At 29.0% G+C, this 22379-nt stretch overlaps 10 protein-coding genes across 10 annotated transcripts; 5 read left to right on the forward strand and 5 right to left on the reverse strand.

Moving 5' to 3' along the window:
- Positions 1 to 3: 3 nt before the first annotated feature.
- SIF2 (Sif2p) lies at positions 4 to 1995 on the reverse strand (the record flags this gene model as incomplete). The annotated part of the gene is made up of 1 exon (XM_064861722.1): positions 4 to 1995. The coding sequence occupies one exon, from the start codon at positions 1993 to 1995 to the stop codon at positions 4 to 6; it is 1992 nt and encodes a 663-aa protein (XP_064716677.1).
- A 515-nt stretch (positions 1996 to 2510) lies between these two features.
- On the forward strand, positions 2511 to 5210 carry EXO84 (exocyst subunit EXO84; the record flags this gene model as incomplete). Its single annotated transcript, XM_064861723.1, has 1 exon — positions 2511 to 5210. One exon carries the CDS (start codon positions 2511 to 2513, stop codon positions 5208 to 5210), a length of 2700 nt encoding a protein of 899 aa, XP_064716678.1.
- A 434-nt stretch (positions 5211 to 5644) lies between these two features.
- Positions 5645 to 6523, forward strand: FES1 (Hsp70 nucleotide exchange factor FES1; the record flags this gene model as incomplete). Its single annotated transcript, XM_064861724.1, has 1 exon — positions 5645 to 6523. One exon carries the CDS (start codon positions 5645 to 5647, stop codon positions 6521 to 6523), a length of 879 nt encoding a protein of 292 aa, XP_064716679.1.
- Positions 6524 to 7029: 506 nt separating this feature from the next.
- MMS4 (Mms4p) lies at positions 7030 to 9363 on the reverse strand (the record flags this gene model as incomplete). The annotated part of the gene is made up of 1 exon (XM_064861725.1): positions 7030 to 9363. One exon carries the CDS (start codon positions 9361 to 9363, stop codon positions 7030 to 7032), a length of 2334 nt encoding a protein of 777 aa, XP_064716680.1.
- Positions 9364 to 9765: 402 nt separating this feature from the next.
- VPS15 (ubiquitin-binding serine/threonine protein kinase VPS15) lies at positions 9766 to 14331 on the reverse strand (the record flags this gene model as incomplete). Its single annotated transcript, XM_064861726.1, has 1 exon — positions 9766 to 14331. The coding sequence occupies one exon, from the start codon at positions 14329 to 14331 to the stop codon at positions 9766 to 9768; it is 4566 nt and encodes a 1521-aa protein (XP_064716681.1).
- A 406-nt stretch (positions 14332 to 14737) lies between these two features.
- Positions 14738 to 15454, reverse strand: PWA37_005276 (uncharacterized protein; the record flags this gene model as incomplete). The annotated part of the gene is made up of 1 exon (XM_064861727.1): positions 14738 to 15454. The coding sequence occupies one exon, from the start codon at positions 15452 to 15454 to the stop codon at positions 14738 to 14740; it is 717 nt and encodes a 238-aa protein (XP_064716682.1).
- Positions 15455 to 16197: 743 nt separating this feature from the next.
- Positions 16198 to 17607, forward strand: RXT2 (Rxt2p; the record flags this gene model as incomplete). Its single annotated transcript, XM_064861728.1, has 1 exon — positions 16198 to 17607. One exon carries the CDS (start codon positions 16198 to 16200, stop codon positions 17605 to 17607), a length of 1410 nt encoding a protein of 469 aa, XP_064716683.1.
- Positions 17608 to 17737: 130 nt separating this feature from the next.
- On the reverse strand, positions 17738 to 20059 carry PBY1 (putative tubulin tyrosine ligase; the record flags this gene model as incomplete). Its single annotated transcript, XM_064861729.1, has 1 exon — positions 17738 to 20059. One exon carries the CDS (start codon positions 20057 to 20059, stop codon positions 17738 to 17740), a length of 2322 nt encoding a protein of 773 aa, XP_064716684.1.
- Positions 20060 to 20471: 412 nt separating this feature from the next.
- Positions 20472 to 20852, forward strand: TIM12 (Tim12p; the record flags this gene model as incomplete). Its single annotated transcript, XM_064861730.1, has 1 exon — positions 20472 to 20852. The coding sequence occupies one exon, from the start codon at positions 20472 to 20474 to the stop codon at positions 20850 to 20852; it is 381 nt and encodes a 126-aa protein (XP_064716685.1).
- Positions 20853 to 21498: 646 nt separating this feature from the next.
- Positions 21499 to 21807, forward strand: NHP6B (high-mobility group nucleosome-binding protein; the record flags this gene model as incomplete). The annotated part of the gene is made up of 1 exon (XM_064861731.1): positions 21499 to 21807. One exon carries the CDS (start codon positions 21499 to 21501, stop codon positions 21805 to 21807), a length of 309 nt encoding a protein of 102 aa, XP_064716686.1.
- Between the last annotated feature and the right edge of the window lie 572 nt (positions 21808 to 22379).

Consider the following 22379-nt stretch of genomic DNA (forward strand, 5'->3'; position numbering starts at 1 on the left):
TTATTATATAGATAATATTATGCCCGGTTTATTTGAATATGATATAGCTATTTTTGAATCATCTTCACTCCATGATATATCAAATACCATACTATCCCCATCATCATTACTTCCATTAGCATTATTACTATTACCATCATTAATATTAGCATTTAAGTTGCTACTTGCATATTCACCACATAGTGGGATAGACAAGGGCTGTCTCAAAATATCGTCTTTCTCACTAATCTCATACCCACTCAATACATACGCTATATCAAATAATTTAACTTTACCATCCAATAAACCAATCACATATCTTTTTTTATCGTTAGATAATTTACCACATATTATTGGCACACCCTCACACAACTTAATGGCGACCAGACTTTGTTCCTGTATGGACCATACCCTAATAGTCCCATCCAACGAACATGATATTATCAATTCATCATTGATCCATTCAATAGATATAATGTTCTGCGAATGTCCATAAAATATATAGTTCGAATTACTACTTGACCCATGCCATACTCTTATTGACAAATCATCAGCACTTGTAGCCAACAGTTTGTTCGACTCGTTGAATTTAATGTCACTAATAGTTTGCTCGTGTCCAATTAACTTACCTATCGGTTTCTTGGATTGTATCGAATAAACATTTAATTTGCCATTGTTTGCAGGTAATACAAACTTATCTTTATCCACCCATGCAACTTCAGTACCATTGACATTTACATTCATTACCTTATTATCTCTTGTCATAGTAAGATTATTATTATTAGTAGTACTAGTATTGTTATTATTATCATTATTGCTATTGCTTTTATTCTCGTTACTTATATCATTATTATTATTATTAGTATTATTGTTATTATTATTGCCACTATTAATAGCACTTGAATTATTATATGATGTTTCAATATTGCCACTGTGTGATTTCATTAATTCAAAATGTTGAACAACAGTGCCATTTATTGCGTTCCAAAGAATCACCACGTTTTCAATATCCATTGAAAGAAACAGTGTGTTATCATAATTCCATTTAATCGATATTATTGGAACACGATGGAAATTAAAAACATTTTTTAAAAGACCATCGTATGACCATAACCTAATCTCCCCATTTTCCACCGCCGTCAACATATACTTACCATCATTCGACCATTCCAAACACGTAATCTCATTAGTTGTGTTTCCTAACGTATAACTTAAGGCAAATGGATGTCTTAATTCATGGATCTCGTTATCAGCCCCATTAGAGTCCCCTTTAAACTGAATAATTTTGGCTACTGCCTCATTTTGAATACCCAATGCAATAACATTCGGTCTTTGTGGATTCCACTGCAAGTAATTCACTTTCTCTTTGGTCAAATATGATTGTGTCCAATTAGGTACAAATAATTTCAATTCTTTAATAAGATGCTTGGCAGAATTCATAGAAGAATCCATGACGTTAGGAACCATAGAAGTAGCAGTTCCTGAAACACTGTATTGCTCATTATTTGTATTGAGTGGGGAAGTGACTGTATCATTCTTACTATCAATTTGATCCTTTTCCTCTTTTCCCAAATCTCTTTCAATATCATCGTTAACTAGTGCAAATCTTCCTGTTGCTTCTAATTCAGGTATAGAACTAGTGTCCACCCTGAGAGCATTTGCTAAATTAAAAATATTGTTTCCACTGCTGCCACTATCAGTGCCATCGTTATTCTTTTTATTATTTCTATTATGAATATATTCTTCTAATTTATTATTGGTATGACCATTTGAATGCTTAAATAAATCAATCAATTCATCTTTATCCAATCGTTCAACAAATAATTCACTTTCACTAAAAAGTATCCCCTTTTGTACCAAATTAACTAAGGTACCTAATGGAACATGCTGTTTATACAACTTATCAAACTCTTTAACTCTTGTCTCTTCTTGTAATGCTAAGGCGCTCAATTCATTCCCTGTCTCTTGGAGATATCTCCAGATCAAGTAGTTCAATTCTTCACTAGTAATACTCATTTGTTAATTTAATCCTTCTTCTTCTTCTTCTTCCTCTTCTTTTTATTTGTTTTTTTCGAGAGGGGGAAGGTTTAGTGGTCTTTTAACAACAAACACAAAACCAACTACAATCAAAGTTCAACAACTATTAACGACTAATATTTCTACCTTGCTGTCCCTCCATACTGTATAATGTATAAAATACTGTAATTTTGGAGTAATGTATTTTTTCTATATTTATATTTTATAGATTGAAAGAAAAGTTTTCAATTAAATTTTTCAAGTTTTATTCCAATTTATTGATATCAACTTTGCGTGAATAAATAAGAGAGGAAAGAGAAAGAAAGGTAGCCCCAGATTTGTCCACACACATACACATTCATGTGTTAAAAGTTCACACCACAAAGGACAGTTAAGCATCAGTTGGGTGTAGATTGTTGTGATTTGCCTAAGTAAGTAGTGTATAAAAAAAAAACAAATATATATATATATATAAATAAAAACACAGCAACAAGCTGGTTTTCACGATATAGGAGATGGTGGATTTCTCTTTGAAAAAGGCTAGAAATAATTGGAAAAGTCATATAAAAACAGCAAATAGTAGTAATAATAATACTAGTATCAAAAATTATGGTAGTGCTGGGTCTATTATTAGCTCTTCTTCTAAAAATTCAAAACAATCTAGCAATGTATCATCCAATGTAAAAGTAAAAGACACCAATAAAATGACTAAAAAGAGTAACAACACTGAGAAGGATGCTCTCAATTTATCTACACCATACAGTAAGTTGCCTGAAGTTAATGCTCATGAGAAGAATAAAGCAGCCTCCTCTATGCATAGGAGATTATCAATGTACAGTTCCAAACATGTACCACCAATTGCACTTCAACAACAGCAATATTCCATCCCATTGCCTTCTTTACCAATAAACAATCTAAGCCAATTATCATTTGCGCAGTCGGACCAAATTGCAATTGATCTTAATCATAAAGATGGAGAAGTCATTAATGATACATTAAATGAAAATTATTTAAGAGAAGTTATTCAAACCAAAAATTTACGATTATTACTCTCTAATGAAAATTTTAATGCAAAAGAATTTATTCACAATAATCTAACTAACGCGTCTGCCACAGATATTGACCAATTTACTACTGCGTTGAATGAATTATCTGAAAGTATTCAGGTTGAAGTTAAAGATAATATAAATAAATCTTACAAAGAAATTTTACAAGTTAATCGTGATTTGAATCTATCTACTAAAGAATTAAATCAATTACGAGATAATATTCAGAATTTAAATGAAGTTATGAATAAATTTGTTAATATTGCTGACAGACGAATTAACTGGGAAAATCAAAGAAACGATGAAAGATCAATCAGCAATAACAGTAATAACAGTAGTATAGGTGATGATAAGTCTACATCTATGTTATTGCCTCCAATAAATAACAATAGTAATGTATTTGATGACAAGAATAGCACCAACATGAATAGGGATATGACTAATATTAATACTGTGAAAAAGATATGGAATGAGGAATTAATCAATTTGGAAAAAGAGATTGAAGGTGCTACAAATTTTCTGGTCTCAAAGGATAGACATTTAATTGTTAAAAGTGATGAGTTACTTGAATTAAATGTTACTACATTAAGGTATTTACAAACTGTCAGATTATATATTTTTAATGATATAATCCTTGTTGCTGGAAAGAACAATAACAACAATAAGAATAACTATATATTGAAACAAACTTTTGATTTAAAGGATTATTCTATCAGACAAGATATTAGAAACAATAACAGATTAATTTTTAAATCACACCGTCCTAGCAATATGGTATCATCTTCCACTACCACTGAAACAAGCAATAATACTGAAATTAATGACATTAATGGTAGCAATAATAGTAAAATTAATGAGAACGAAAATTTCTTTAATAATATGAATAATAGTCCCAATTTTAATGACGATATTGTTTCAATGTATGAGAGTCGTAATAAAAATGAAGTTGATAAAATCATTGAAGCCATAAGAAGTGCAAAAGATGATTTATGTGATATTTTCCAAAATGAATTACAGTACGAAGAAAAATTAAAGGAATCTTTCAGACACTTACAATTCACTCAACAGACTCCAGCTAAGGATACTAATTTAAGTAAGAGTCCAATAAAAAATGCAAGATACAGTTTAAATAGTAATAATACTATCAATGATAATAATACTAATAATAAGAATAGTGATGTGAGCCGTTTTTACAGAATTAGTAGTAGTAGTAATAATATGATTAACTATAATGATTTAATTACAGATCATCAACTTTTACAATCTTTAACTATAGCAATGAGAGCTAACATGAGAGATTCAAGGGTTGGAACCTCTTCTTCATTATCTACTTCTTTAGCCTCTGCGTCATACTCTTCTTTCACCAATCAATTATTGACATACGATGACAATATTGAAGAAGTGGATATTATGATTGCAAGAAACAAATATTTTGTTGCTATATCAACCCTAATGAAAATTAAGAGACAGTTAATTCAATTGTATCCACAGTTGACGGAAATTGAGACCAATTTCTTAGAATTATTAATGATAAAAATTAATTTAAGATGTGATTCAATATATCACAAGGCAGTCAACAAACTAACTATTAATAGCACAACCAACACGACCACTTCGAATAATAATAATGAAATAGCACAGTTATTAAGTATTGTCGAAACAATGATTGAATTGGGTAAAGCTGAAGAAGGTTTAGAATTATTTTTACAAAATCGTAGTAATTTAATTCAAGATTTAATCTTAAAAATAGGTTCAATTGATAATCTAACTAATTATTTAACTCAATTATCAATTATTCGATTTCAAATCATTAAGCAAACAGTATTAAATTACAAAACCTTATTTGATTCCAATAATTATGATAATAACCACAGCAGTGACCATACTCCAAAGTCTTATCAATATTTAAATGGGTATAATAATACTAACAGTAGTGAAAGCAAGAACAAATTACAAAAGGAATTGTCATCTATTTTAGTGAACTGGTGCAGCACAGAGATAGATAAACATTTCCAGTTAATTAATAAACAATTATTGAATAATGAAATGATCTCACCTATGTCAATCAAATCGTCAAGAAAACAGATAGATGAGCTAAAGAGTGTAGGATTAGATTTTGTCTACAAATTAGATGAATTTATCAGGCTGAACAGTCAAAGAATCGGTTAAACTGAGTCTTTTTGACATTGATACAAGCCATAAGTCACATACACACAGACATATACGCATGATAGCCATCATCATTTATTTCTCTATTAACATTTTCAGTATTCCACCAGTTCTTCTCGAATTTTTGGTTTAAGAACCTTCTGGAAACAAAAAGAAAAACAGAAAAAAAATATTTCCTTTTTTTTTTCTATTTTTTTTTTAAATCCAAATTTTATAATGAAAAACCTTCCCATATAAAAAAAAAAAACGTTGGATCTGCTAAGAAAGATTATGACTAATCGATACTTGATAGGAGCTTATTGTAGTTTACTTCTACCAGTTTAATAACCATTTTATTCGGTTTCTGACTACATTTAGAAAAGAAAAATAAAAAATAACTGAAAGAATTTAAACTGTTATTTATCACTACAATAAAATTATAGTATAAAAAAGACATGGAGAAATTATTACATTGGTCCATTGCAAACTCTCAGGGGGATAAAGAAGCCATCGCCAGGGCAGGTCAGCCTGATCCTAGATTATTAGAACAGTTATTTGGTGGTGGTGTTGCTGATGATCCAACTTTAATGAAAGAAGCAATGCAAGTTATAATATCAGATGAAGCTGATTTAGAGACTAAACTAGTTGCATTAGATAACTTTGAAATGTTGATTGAAAATTTAGATAATGCTAATAACATTGAAAATTTGAAATTATGGGATCCATTGTTAAAAATATTAGAGGATGAAGCGGATGAAATTGTATCTGGTGCATTATCCATTATTGGTACTGCTGTACAAAATAACAAACCTTCACAAGAAAACTTTTTAAAATATGATGGTGGGCTCCGAAAAATTATTGAGCTAGTAGCAAATCCGGAACAAGCATTTGATGTAAGAGTAAAAGGATTATATGCTTTATCCAACTTAATTAGAAATAATGCTGAAATGGCTAAAGTTTTTGCTGATAATAATGGTCTTGATGTTATTCCAGGCATATTAAATGATACCAATGCAAAAAGTAAATTGAAGATGAGAGCTATTGCTGTATTAAGTTCATTTCTGGGTGTTACTGAAATCAATGATGTTATGATTGCCTCATTAAGAAAAGATAATATTATTGAATCGGTTATTGATTGTCTACAACATGAAACTGATCTAAATCTTCTTGATAGAGTTTTATCATTTTTATCGCTATTATTGGCCTCAGGTATTAAGTTTAGTGAAACTGAATTAGAATCCTTAAAAATTGGATTCGAAAAGATTCAACCATTAAAAGATAGATTACATGAAGATGATTATCAAACTGTCAAGTATGTATTAAAAGAAAGTTGAAAATAAAAAAAAAGAAGTAAATATATATACATAAAATAAAATAAAATAATTAAACAGAAAGTCTTTTATTTTTCAAATCTGATCTACTTTGTTTTTGTTTTATTTTATGATGATATATTTATTAAGTGTTTCAAGTAATTAGATTCTTGAGAATATTATTTATTAACTGTTCTTACATTTATGTGTTTTTATTTTTATTAATAATAATAATATTATTATTATAGTACTTATTGCAAAATGAACTTCGTTAAACGTCATAGAACTAAGTAAATCCATATACAGGTATAAGGATGGTATACTTTGATTAACTATCTAAGGACTATTCCTTCATTATTGACTTATATCTTTATTTGATTCAACCAATAATACACACATCCATATCTTTATAAATCATATATTATAAATATACTCGACTATTAATTTATATAAAAGTTATTTATTTAAAATTTTTCACGTTTTAATATATATATATTATGGAACACCCTACTGCTTCAATGCGCATGTGATTAATCAATTACTTCATCTGGGTTTCTACATGTAAATAATTTACATAATCTTGCTTCCATTTTTTCCGTCATCAAATATCTGCCATCTAATCCGGATTGTAATTGTCCAATAGAAAAATCTTGAAATAATTCTTGCAAATTTGGATATTGTTTAGTGATACTCCTTGTTTTCATATCTGGAATTCTACCAATTTCATGCAATGTCTTTTTCAATATATCCGTCTTATCAGAACCTGATCTAACATTTATATGTGCATATTTCATGAACCGTAATGCAGGATCCATTCTTTTTTTAGCTATAATAGTAATTAAGTTAGATAAAGATTGTAAAAAATCTTGATGTGAATTAACCGTATGGATCTTGATACCCCAATGTCTATCAATAAATCTTATTCTTTGTTCAATGTCAAATACTTGCATTCCTAAATTATCAATCTCATTCATAATGTCATTTTTGAGTCTGGTGTTATTCTTTTGATTAAAATTATTGTTTATTGTAGTGGTAGATAATCTTTGATTAACTCTTTCCTTGTATCGATAATCTTCAATTAATTCAATAGCTTTTTTCAATTTATTCAAATCATATAGTATCAATATAACATATTTGTTCCTCTTAACCAATTTCCTTATATACTTATATAAAATTCTTTTATCTCTAGAATATTGTTGGAAAAATGTCTTTGCATCATAATACAATAGAACTTCACTTTCCTCCATTATTTGTGTTTCACATGGATAATAATAGTCGTGATTAAAATCATATACACTGTCTACTCTTCTTAAAAATCTTATTAAGGGAAGTTCATCATCGTATGATTTCTGTAATGTGGCTGGTTGAACTAGTTCAATTAAATGAGGCTCTTCTTTCTTGAAAATTGTGAATAATGAGTTAGAAATTTCAACAATAATTTGCTCTCTTATCTTTTGATTATCTTTGCAAAGTTGATTAACCTTCTTAAATGAATCTTTGTTATCTCTAAAACTCTTTTGAATCATCTCTTTTGATTCTATATCGGTAAATTTTTTACCATTAAGAATATATTGAGACAATTTTTCAAATTCTGTTTTTAAATTATTATAGAAATTATCTATACCATCATGGTTGAAGCTAGATAATAAACGACTATCCATAGTTTTAGCTCTCGATAACGGTAATATAATGTTGTCAAGATCAGTGTTGGTAGTTAAATTTTGTATAGATCTTCTTCTCTTTAATTTTTTCTTGGGAGGACTACTTAAATTATAATTAGAAGAATCACTATCAGAATCATTTAAAAACATTGGAATATCTAATGCAACATCTTCAGTCAATGGCTTTCCTTTACTAAGGATCTTTCTGATACGAACACTATTACCAGTAATGTTTTTAGTAACAGTTGAAGTCTTACTAATAGGTAAACAATTAATAATTGTATTGTTAGTGTTTTGAGAGTCATTCAATTTTTTAGAATCGCTTCTATTACTATTAACATTCATGGTATCATCAATTGGTTTACTTATTACATTGTCATAAATTGTTATAGTTTTAGACTGTATCTTTTCATTACGGATTATTTGTTCTTGACTTTTACAATTTGAAATTGTGTCAGGTAAAGTAGATTTAGAATTATTTGTAGGCTGTCTTTCAATATTTGTTTGTTCTTCCTGCAATACAATATGTGCATTCATTTTATCTATTCCAGTAGGTAATAAATGAAAGCTTTCCTCTATTTTTTGTGACCCACTCTCAATGTCAATAGGCCTGAAATTATTATCTTTTAGCGTACCTGTACTTTCATTATACGACCTATTTTTCAATGGTTTATTAAAGGATAAATCGCTATCACTTATGCTATCATTATTATTATCATTAACTATATTGTCTAAAAATATTTTGTTTGGTTCTATATCTTTATTGGATGAATCTTCTGGAATATTATCAAATGTGGCGTTTAATTCGATCAGAGATCGCTTAATATTCTGACACTCTGAGTTATCAGTTATTTCTTCATTCACATCATATATTAGAGGTGCAGATAGTTCTATAGAATTATTGTCATTAATATTATGATTTTTATTTATGTTATTACTATTAAAATAATAATAGGAACTTTCATCTATTGATGTACTAGCGTTACCAACTAAATTCACATGACATGTGGTAGGTGACGATGGTAACGGATCACCAAATTCTACTGTACTAGATATACTCTTAGCTTTGGGAGTAACATAGTCAGTTATTGAAAGATCAATAATTTCAATATGATCATCCTGTTTTCGATCTATTTGGTCTTCATTATTATTCAAAATTCCACTGTTGGTAATACTATCTGATAATTCAATTACTTCTTGCATATCACCATAGCACTATTCATTAAAATGAGATATTTGAAGTCGACTCAGGTTCTTTGTTTAATGCTACTTAGCAAAGGTGTGTCTTTGTTTAAAGTTACTATTTCTGTGCAGATAAAGCAGTATTCAACAGCTCAAAGGTGAACTTATAAATATCATCACTGAAAAAAAAAATAGGAGTAAATTATATATTCTAAAAAAAGTGCTAGACATTAAACAAAAAAATACCTAATACATTAGTAGTGAGCACATCATCAATATTCCAATAATTACTATTAATCAATACCTACATGGTAAGTATATAGGACTATATATTGATATCCTTATATATATCAAGATAAAGTAGTTAATAAAAACGTCAAAATTTGTTCTGATTTCTCTATATAACACGATTGTACAACCATTTCATTTATAGACACTGACAATATTTTGTGTATTAACTGTAAATAAAATGCTTTCATTGTTTATTTTCCCCAATTCAATATGATTGACCGTCTCCTTTGGCACGTGCATACTAGGTTCTAGTGATTTAACAATTGACGGTTTTACTAATAGAACAGTTAAATTCGCAGTCAGTTGGACCGGAGCAAACTCGTAGTCTTTAAAAGTATTCTTGAACAAAACTTTACACTTAGAAAAGTTTAATAAATTAAACAACAGCAGATCTTGTATATTGTGTTGTGCTATGATAACAGATGCACCACTCACTTTTATAGCTGAAATAGAACCTTTATTAATGTCGATGTTGTATTTGCGTTGATCCAAGTTTTTGGATATTGCCATGAATGCTTGAAGAGGGGGTACTTCATCAGATATCACAGCAGCTAACTTACATGCTATTTTAGAGTAATCCCATATCGAAAATAATGGATTAGATGACCCTTTAGTTACACAAATATGATTAGCACCAAAATGTGGTAGTAATTTAATATCTGTAACAGATGAGTTATCTCCAAAAGTGAAACTGTTTAGTAAAATATTAAACCTTAAATCCCATACATTTATTATACCTCTCATTGTCCCAATGATTAATGTCATATCATTTGGATTTACTTCAAAACAGGAAATTGCACCATACTTTTTTGGAATCTGAATACTGTTTAGGAAAGTCATGTCTCTAATATCAATCAAAAGAATTTTATGTCTGTTAGTAAGTGCAATAATTATAGATGTTTCTTCAGTTGGACAAATAATAAATTTTTTGATATAATTATCACTAGAAGTTAAACCCTTTTTGTTTGACAGAGTATTTATATTCAATTGTCTGACTCTTGTTAACTTAGAAAACTTTTTTACACCTTCTTCAATGGTGGATACTATCCTTAGACAAAGCATCACCCCATTGTTCAAGGAAATTATAATAGTGTCAAAACCGGGGAGGAGGTTCATATCGGTTATTGAGGCACCACAAGTGTACTTTACTGTAGCATATACTTTGTTGCCATTTGTGATTGATAGCATATCCCATATATTTACAATTCCATGTAATGATCCAGTAAATAAAAAAGAGCATTTATCATGTGATGCAATTATGGTAATAATGGAATCACCAACATTTTCAGATAAATTTGCAACAAACATATCATTTAGATCCCCAAACTCTAAATGATCTTGCTCGATATTAAATTGTAAGCCAAATTCTTTAAATTCTTTTAATGATGGAACAATATTGCAACTTTTAATAAATCTCTTTATAGTGTTACTAGTTCCTTCATAGCTATTTTCTACAATATATCTTTTCGTGGATCCATAATACTCTAAGTTTTCTTCTGATAATAATTTACCATTTAACCCCAATTTTGTGTCACATTCGACATAAATATTATTTAAATTAGATGCTGTAGTACCCAATAACTGAGACTGAAATAATAAGGATCCATTTACATTTATTAAAGTTAATAACTTAGTTTTATCATTGTGCAATTGTACCGTTTCATTCTTATCGGAAATAGTTTTTTCTTGTTTAATCTGCAATGCACATGGAATATCGTTGTCTTGATATGTATACAATACATTATTCGGTGCAATAAATTTTATATCAAAAAAGACATTTCTTGGTATCACATTAAATGATTTATTATTATTAATTTCCTGATTACCATATAAATTATTTTGTTCATTCAACTTATTTGGAGATTTATTCCATGTCTTTGTATATCGTATTACATAACTTCTTAATATTTCCAACTTCCATAAGTCTTTTCTCTTTGTACCAATAGCAATAAACTTTTCAATCCATAATTTATCTTCAGTGGTTAATGGCACTTCTACATTCCCTAAGTTTAACATTAAATCAGTTTGAAGATTCGTTTCAAATGCTTTCCTTTTCTGACTAACTATATTCATTGTAGAAGTTTCGTTCATAATATTTTTATTATTTGAATTAACATGATAATTGTTTGAGACATAAATTTTATCTATGAAAGTAATAATCCTATTACCAAAAATATCTATGTCACTATTATCAGTCTGTTTCCAAAATAGTGATTTGGATGCATGTAAAGACCAGCTACAGAGCAGATTAAAGACTATCCTCGATACAGGCTGTTTACAGCTGTCAATGAGTAACTCTAGAGAGAATTCCACATCAAAACCAAAATACGGCCTTATTATAGGATATAACTTACAATAGATTTCGGCTTTTGATAATTGCTGAGATATTTGATATATGATATGTATTGTCACATTTCTTATTGAGTAATTTGGATGAAACACTAAAGGAATTATTGTAGCAGCTAAATCATAGAAAACAGGCTTGGATATAAGGCCAACTTTGCAAAGATCTTTTATTCCATAAAGGACAGCTATTATGATACATTCTTCAGAATCTACTAATGATTGAATCAGAAGTGGGAGAATATATCGTTCTAATGTGATTGGTCCTAGTAAAATTGCAATAGAAGGAATAGTTTCGATTAGTGTCATTCTTAACAAATAATTTCTATCATTTAAATAAGTGATTAAATGACTTAATATAATATCATTAGTCTTTTCCTTACCAAAAAATTTGCATAAAGGTAAAATATTTCTTAACAGTGAAATTTTAACAGGAGCAGAATTATCAGTCAATAATGAAATTGTCAAATCACTGACAAGTTGAATTAATTTTCTTGATGATTTATCTTGAATATGTAAATCTGTAAAACTTGACAATATGTAGTTATCATTCCTCTTTGTATGATTCAAATAATTCAATCCTTCGAATCGTTCAGCAATGGTAACTAAATCCCCTAGACAATTTGCCAATATAATTTTAACATATTGGGTATTATTGTTTGCTATCGTGATATTATTGGTACTATTGCATTGTTGTAACAACTTTTTCGTCTTTGGAAACAAGTAATCCACAAATATGTTAGCATTTAATGCAGTTAGTTCTTCGACATTAGATAATATTTGACATACATTTTGCAATGCTAGAGATTGTACATTAGTTGATTTAGTGCTCAAAAAACAGTTGACCAAGTAAGGAATGACTCTATCTAATTTATTCTCATCTGATATAAATTGTGATAATGCAGTAATTAACTCTAGACATTTAATTTGACTTGATTCAAAACGACAACATCTAAGAGAATGAAGTAAAAATGAAAGATATAATAACGAACATTCCTCTTGTATAGTTTTTATATTAGTACTATAATTTTTAAAAGAGTTCAGTTCTATGCATAAATCCTTGTTGAATCTAATAAATTCGCTAGGAAATTTAAACATTGATTTATTATTCTGTAATTTATCGTTACAAGTAGAAATGGGAAACTTCAATTTATTACATATCTTCTCAAAATCTGCATAAATCTTTTGAACACAATCTTCTATGACAGTACTTAAATTATCCTTCAGAGTGTAAATAGTCACTAATTTATCATTTGTTGGAATATTTGTCGATAATATGGCGAGAGTTTTTAAATAATCATATGTAAAAGTATAAAAATAATCAGGAAAAAATATATCTCTGTATTTAATCAAAATGTCTTTACATGATAATCTTTTTTGTGGGTCAATATGAATCATATCCATTATTAGGTTGCATATCTGTTTTCTATCATCATTAGAAATCATATTTGTATTAGTGTCATTCAAAAGCACATCAATCGTATCTTTATCTTTACCAATTTCACCTTTTGTTGAAATATCAAGTCTAGGTATATTATCTATCAGAAATTGATATGGATCGTATTCATTATTCTTATACTTGAACAGCTGTGATAGATTAAATAATGGAACACCTTCTAAAAACAATTCTGCTATACAACAGCCTACACTAAAAGTATCCATTTCTTTTGTTACATGGAAATTTTTGCTATCTGAAATCGATGATGTTATATCACTATTTATTTCAGAATATAATTTAGAATTAAATCTTTCTGGGGCTAAATAGCATGATCTTCTCTTTGAAGTATCAAAATAAAATGTAAATTCACTTGGATTATCTTCCGGTAAATAAACAGGTTTAATCAAGGACGCAAAATCTGTTATTACTATCCAATTCCAACTATTAATTAATATATTTTCAGTCTTTAGATCACCATGAACAATATCTAAATCATGAATCTCACTAATAGCTTTTAATATTTGAAAAGTGATAAACTTTAATTCAATTGGATGTAAATATGGTCTTAAGCTTAACCTATCATAAAGATTACCCTTCAAATGTTGTCTAATTAAATATATTGCTCTTTTAGAATCAATAATTTTACTGTAATTCAATACAGAACACGATTTAGCTAATTTAATTTGCTGTTCCTGTATTCTTTTAATAATTAAACTAAATTGTTCAGTGAATTCTTCGTTTGGTTTGATAAATACTTTAACAATAATTTCACCATTTGGATCAAGGGCTTTACAAGTCTTTAAAAATTTTGAAGAATTTAATTGTGATATATAGTGAACTTCTTGTAAAATGTCAATATAAGAGAAAATACCTATTGATGGAGATGTTTGTGCTAATAATGATAGTTTGGCACCCATTTTTTAACAGAAATAACCAGGGGCGTAGAAGAATAAAAGGAATCTTATTCAAAAAGAAAAAAGAGTGTAATAAAATATTGAAATTATTGTCTGTATTCCGTTTTATATATTATGAACCAGTAACAATATATTTACATGTAATAGATTTGGGTTCAAGTGTATCTACTTAATTATCAATATGTTGTTTTTATGTTTCTTTTGTTGACCTTTAATGCCAGACTTAAGTTAATTTAGATTGTCTTCAGTTATTTGTTAATAATTCAATGTTTTTCCTTTTTGGGTAAGAACACTTATATACATATATAGAAAACTACAGTACAGTATATTATATTGTGTGTATAAGAAATATATATATATATATATGTGTGTGTGTGTGTGTGTGTAGGTATATAAAAGTAGGAGTCGTTTATATGATTAAGAATTTAGAGAAATCCATCTCTTCTAATGGTGTAGTTTCATGAAACCCACACTTTTCAGTTAAAATTTTATAATTTTTAGAAGATAATTTTTCAACTTCTTGATTCCATAACCCACATTCCATCAATGCCATTTTAGGTTGAATAGTCTTTCTTCTTTCTTTCAATACATATTTAGTTAGGGATAAAGAACATAGTACTTTATCGTTTTGTTTAGTGAACCTACTTAAGACATAGATCCATTTATTGTCCCAACAAATGATTGAGGAATAAACGTTATAAGATTCAAATGGTCTCAATTCTTTTAAATAATTAGTGAAAACATTAGCCACAGGGATATAGGGCCATTGTTTCCCCCAATTGGTAAACAAACCTTGGAAGATTTTAGTCATAAGATCGCATCTACTAACGTCCAATTCTTCGAAATAAGTAGCATTATTTTTATGGAAATAAAAATCACACTCCATAGGAGAAACATAAGTAGATAGTTTAGTTTGAGCCATTGCACCATATTTATCATTTCTTAATTTTGATTGGATTTTTTGCATTTCACCAGAATCACCCTTTTCACCAAACAAAAGTGGAATAAAAATATTTTTAAATACATGACGGTAGAATCTCACGAAATACGCGCCAGGAACACTCTTGAATGATGACAAGAGATATAAATAAAACCCATATTTTAATAATTTAGTCACAAACCCCATATTCTATTTAGTATTATACTGTATTTTTTGGATTGCCTTGTTCTATTTGCCTATTAATAAAGATAAAGCTAGCTTTTAACTGTATTAATCTAACTATCTCTTTATTTTTGCTGGTTTTTTTTCGTTTTTTCAATGCTATGAGTTGAAGTCACGACAAGTAATCTTTTGGAACAGTAAAGCTACAGGTTGTTTGTTATACATGAATATTTCACAGTTGACGTGTGTCTTCAGTAGAAGTTTTAAAGGATTTCTACCAAGATGTGTATTCTAATAGTGTGGGGTCTGGATGTTGCTGTCATGCTGTTGTTAAAATTTCTCGAGGTAGAAAACAACAATATCACCGGAAAATACATAAACCCCGTTATCAACCGTTGTTGAAAAAGATCGAATTTCCTATTTAGGAGAATATGGACTAATTGGGTAATACACAACTAATTAGGCAATATATTCTTTTTTTATTTTTTATTTATTTTATTTTATTTTATTTTTTTTTTTAGACAGGTTGAAAAATTCCAGATAAGTATGAGGTAATTCAAAAATGTTATTATGGTGTATTATTACAGTATATGAATATATCTGGAACGCTATTAAGACATGCAGATAAGATGCATAATACGTTATTATTTTTATTTGTTGAGTGATAACAATCAAGTAGTTACTTTACGAAGTATACACATACATATATATATATAGATAGATAAATAGATTACTTATACTGATTGTTTTTGTTACTGAAATTACAAATGACGGTGAGTGCATATGATAATAATAATAATAGTAATAATATCAAAAATAAGAAAATAGTTAAGAATTTAAAGAAAGATGAAGGCAATGATAGTAATGAAGAATTTAATGAACAGTTATTCATTAAAGCATTTTCTCAAAGAATAATAAGAGATAGAACAGGTAATTTTCCACATTATAAAAGGCCATTGAATGAGAATCTTAATAAAGATAGTACTAGGACCACTAGTAACATATTTGATTCTGTTGATTCTAAAATTTTTACTAATCGTGGTAACAAATTGTTACAAAATTCAGAATATGTTACAAAGAGAAAGTTGTTTAATCCAATGGCATTAAACGAGGATGTTATCTATTATAATGGTTCTGAGCATAAATTGTTACATAGAAAAAAAGTGAAATTTTCAAACAATGAAATACAAAATGATAATAATATTCTCGAGGATGATATGAATGATCAGGATATTGATTTACATAAATTGGTTAATGTCAGAGATATTCTAACTCCTATTTCATCTTTATCTGATATTGTCAATAAACCAAGTACATTACGGATATTTCAAAATAAAATTATGTATGATTTATCATTAAAAATTGTTTTAATGATTGAAAGGGAACAATCTTTTGTCAATAGATATTCAAATTTGTTAGATATTTTCCTTGGTGATTATCCAAACCCTTTGTATGAATCAATATTAAAATTGAAAGATTATGATCACAACTTAATATTACCAGATAAAGAAGATGACGAGGAGGAGAATAAAGAAATGGTGGAGGAAATGGGAACAAAAAATAAGAACATTGAGAAACAAAAAGATATTAATGGGAATGAAAGAAATAACACTGATAATACTGTTGAAGATCCATTTTTTGCTTTGCCAGAGATTTCAAATAAAGACGGTTTGAAATTACTTATAGGTGACAATAATGATATTAGTGATCTTAATAAAATCAGTAATATTAATGACCAGTTTGAGTTAACAAGACAAATGACACAGATTGCATTGCAAAGAAATGAAGAATTCATAAGAAATCTGTTAAAGATAAGAAATTTCTTAGATAAATCGAATAGAATACGGGAAAGGATTTTATCATGGAGTAAAGAATCTGTAGGGATCCAGGACGATGATGTTACGGTTCCTAGTGTTTTGCGTGTAGTGAAACGTGGTTTGATTAGCGCCACAACAAATCAAACAGTTAGGGAAACAGATGAAAACGTAGATGAGAACACTAATAATGATAAAGAAAACAGTAATAATAACAATAATAATAATAATAATAATAATAATAATAATAATAATAATAATAATAATAATAATAATAATAATAATAATAATAATAATAATAATAATAATAATAATAATAATAATAATAATAATAATAATGACGATAAAGAAAGAGGAAATTAAAAGGGATAGAGCAGAATAATTAACTAGTAGTAGTATATGTATATATATCATATTATATTCAGTAATTATAAAGGAGAAGATTCTCTTCAGTTGTATTTATCTTTTTTTCGTTTTCTTTCTTCTTTTGTTTTCACCACTCGTTAGAGGTATATGTTAACACTTTTTTGAATGAACTAGTATGTTTACTAGCATAGTCAGGTGTGGAAGTAGTTTTTCCATCAACCTGGTTAACAGTACCATTCAGTAATGGTTTGATACCGTATTGAACTACATTTAAAAACAGTTCATCTATTAAATTCTTCAAATCATCACCAGTCTGTTTAAAATCAGGGTAGGCATTGACTTCCAGTATTTTGACTTTGTAATTATCATCGACAAGGAAATCAACGCCAAAGGTTTCTAATGCATTAGGTAAAGATTGGAAATTTAATGGGTTGACAGTCTTTGCAGCTAAGAAGAGATCATGTGCAATCTCATATATTTGTTTTTTAATATTCAATTTTTCATCATCTGGAATATCTTTCAATTTATCAAATTCCATTACTGACAATTGTTTTGCTTCATTGTTGGTTTGTAGACATGTGTTAGTTAGATGTGCTTGTAGGATTGATAAGTCTGTTGGATTGAAATCAATTGGATCATCAGACACGTTGAATTGTTTTAATGAGATAAATGGGACAGGCGCAAATAAGGCTAACATTCTATCATATACGTAAACGTTCAAGTCACCAACACAGGTAATATAACAACGGATATGGAATTTTCTATTTGACATGGATGGTAGCAACAATGGATTTGTCAAATATTCTTGAACGATAAAATGACGCAACTGCGATATGATAATCTTGTTGTTATCAATCATTGAATCATGAACTGACGAAGGTAATGGAGCTTCACCGTCAACCTCGTCATCGAAGGAATCAAAGATGGCTTGTAATTGGTCAATTGTTTGGAAGACACGGATACCTTGTCCCTTGTCTGACATACTGGGTTTGACTATCCACCATTTGCCTGTGTTTGGAGAATCCTCCAATTCTTTCCTTAATTCCCAATTTTCATCTAACGAATCATCTAGAAATTCTGCATAATCTAAGTCTATAGTGTAAGTGTCCAAAGTTGCATTAATTAAGATAGATTCGGGATGTTTAACAATATAATTGTGAATGGTATTAGCCAAATAATGTTTGCGGATCAAAGCCTTTCTATAGATGTAGCAATTAGCAAAATAGCAATTTGGATCAGTGGATAACCTATCCATATTTAATTGTTCATAATCAGCAAAATGAAAGATCCTAGAACCATTTAGACTCGAGTCATTTAGATTGGATAAAATAGATACATTTGACATGAATCTAACTAGTGCAGTTCTTAATGGTTTGTAGATGTAATCTGTGGAGTTGATGGATAACACAATACTATATTTTGATTCCTGAGTGTGTGGATGGTCGATAATTAGTTGACCTTGAGTCAAGACATTTGAACTCATTTGAAACACAGCACGTAAGGGGGTCACTGCAATGTCACCATCCTCAAGGACCTGCATATCATGTCTGTGTTTTGATACATGTTTGGAGTCATAGTGCGACTGGAATTTAGGGTTCCACTTGAATACGATGGATTGCTCCTTATACTCTGACCCGTCCTCGATATCTGATGTTTGTATAGTGGAATGGGATTCCAAAGAGAGTTTTGATTTGGCTGGTGAATCAAACATACAGTCCCATCTATTTTCCCAGATGGGAGCCATGAAAACTTTAGTGTCCATAGACAAACTAGGTAGCAAGGGGACGTTAATGGAGTAAAGATCTGTGTTTAAAGTATCCCAATTATGGTAGAGATGCGTGATTATGTCTAAGGATTGTCTAGCTGCGATATCAAGAATACCATTTTCGTTATGAATGAATTTTTGGCCGTTGAAATATGCCCACGATAAGGCAATAGACTTGACGTTTGCAGTTATAACTGATTCCATGGCGGCACCTACGGTAGCACTAGAGGTGATATAAGCAGCAGAAGTGTTTCTACCGACATTTGGACCGGATATGACTAGATCAAAATTATTCGACGTGTGGGTACTATTATTATTATATTCGGAGGGTTTTAGATGATGCAATGCGATATTAACACAAGAAGCAGGGGTACCGTCAATTAAACACCATTCGATACAATTATTAGGCAAATTATGGTTTGATAATTGGTCTTTAATAGAATATAGGAATGGACCGAAATAATTGTTACTCTCTGTATTAGTTGGATCAGTATAGATATAAGTTAAACTCAAATCTTTACCAGCCAAATGGGCTTTAGAATTCCATGATCTCTGAACATTAGGCACTACTATAGTAATATTCCAATCAGGACGGAATTTTAAAATATTATATATAAAATGCTTGATATAGGGAGAAAATTCATCATTTAAAGGACCGTCATCATTAGTAATTAAAACGTTCATCTTGTGTATGTATATATGTATTTTATGTATATAAGAAAAATACACCAAATTGGGTTTTTGTATACGTATATATATACATACATATATATATATATATATATGTATGTATGTATGTATGTATACGTATAAATATTTTTTATTTGTAGTAATCGGTCAAAAGAATTTCTATATAAAAAGAAAAACAGAACAACAGAAACAGAAAAAGTACAAGTAAAAATTTCAATAAAGTAAACTGAATTAGAGAAAGCGTTTACGATCTATATATAGGTAGGTTGTTTTAGTAGATTAAGGTTTTATTAGATATAAGAAAGAAAGATAATGATAATTATTGAATATATTTTGGACATAGTTTGAATATTAAGATCATTAAGATCGATTTTAAGCAGACAGGAAAGACAAGACGCAGAGAAGAATGTCATTGTTTTTAAGTAGTTATAATAATTTAACACAGGGGACCATTGATGAAGAGAAAATAAATTTGGCAGAAATACAATTTGATGCGATGTGTAAGACGTTCAATAATATTCTGAAGTCGTGTCTAGAGAAGTGCGTGTCACATGACCAATACAGTGAAGGCGATCTGAGTAAAGGGGAGATGTGTTGCATTGACCGTTGTGTGAAAAAGATTCATTACAGTAACAGATTGATTGGCGGGTTCTTGCAGACCAAAGGGGTGACCCCTGAGAGCATTCTACCACAGATAAGTGCCGACGTGCCGAACAATATCAGGATTCCAGATTCCCTGCCAAAGACCTTCGATTATCAAGAATCCACAACAAACCATTGTCAATGAAAGAATACTGGATGCATATAATAAGAATAAAAATAAAAATAAGAATAAGAATAAGAATAAGATGATGATGATGATGATGATTAAAGGGACAAGTCATTACAAAAGACAAAAGACAAAAAAAGAGAGAAAAGGGGAAAGGGAAAAAAGAGGAGGGGATAAGGGGAAGCGTAAAAAACTGAAAAGTATGTTATTGTATTACATTAGATTAGATGATATTGTGATTGTAAATCTCTAATGTTAGTAATAATATATCCTGTACAACAAACCTTTCTCCTCCTCCCTCTCTCCCCCTCTTTTTCTTTTTTTTTTTTTTACATTTATACGTTAAGAAGATAACACAGAATTATATTTGTAGCAAATGCATATATTGTTCTCTCCTATATATAATGTACTTCATATATTTTACATTCACATTTATATTCATAGTATGTGTGTATCTCTCTGATTTATATATTACCCATTAACTATCCTTGTCATAGTTATTTTGATCTGACATAGAATTACTTACTTATTTTGTACTCCAGTCCACAAGTCTATATATATACTTATATATATTTTTATTATTCTATTTGTACTATTTTTCTCCATTCATCTTTTTCTTTTTATTATTTGATAAATACTATCAAAAGAATCAAAGAAAGAAGAAATGGAAACAAATACAGGAAGTACGAAAAGTACAAGAAGTACAAGAACCAGAAAAACAAGAAAGTCTAAGGATCCTAATGCACCAAAGAGAGCATTGTCTGCTTACATGTATTTTGCTAACGAAAATAGAGACATCGTGAGATCTGAGAATCCTGAAATCTCCTTTGGTCAGATGGGTAAGTTATTAGGTGAAAGGTGGAAATCTTTAAACAATCAGGACAAATTGCCTTATGAAAATAAAGCAAAGATTGATAAAGAAAGATATTACAATGAAAAGGAACTATATAATAATACTATGTCAAAAATTTAACTAATACATATATACATATATATATATATATATATATGTGTGTGTGTGTGTGTGTGTGTATAATACATTTCTGTTTGCTACTTAAAAACCAAAAAAAATACAGAATAACTATGCTTAATGGTGTATATGATATGTATTAAAATAGTGTAATTTTCTTTTTATTTTGTTCTTTAGGTTGTTTTATTTTATTTTATTTCTTTATTGGTTTACCCTCCTCCCCTTTTTTTTATTCTTTGGTTTGGTGCCCAGCAGAAGAACGCGTAAATAATAGAATGAATCTATTTCTTTCTTTTTCTTTTTCTTGTTCTTGTTCTTATTTTTTTTTTTTTTTGGACTGACGCGTCGCGTAAAATGAATCAATAAAAAGGAGTTCTTTTTTTTTCTTTTAGCTTTACGTGTTTTATCTATACACACATCCATATATATACGTATTAATATATAGATATATAGGTATTTAAACCAATTTGGTTCTTGTTTTTTTTTTTTTTACAATGAGGTTTACTTGATAGCTTTCCATTGAATTCTTACTCTCCCTGCAATTGTTTTTTGAGATCACTGAACAGGTTCATATC

The sequence above is a fragment of the Arxiozyma heterogenica genome (genome assembly GCF_036370985.1).
Source record: "Arxiozyma heterogenica strain weizmannii chromosome Unknown scaffold_9, whole genome shotgun sequence".
Taxonomy (NCBI): domain Eukaryota; kingdom Fungi; phylum Ascomycota; class Saccharomycetes; order Saccharomycetales; family Saccharomycetaceae; genus Arxiozyma; species Arxiozyma heterogenica.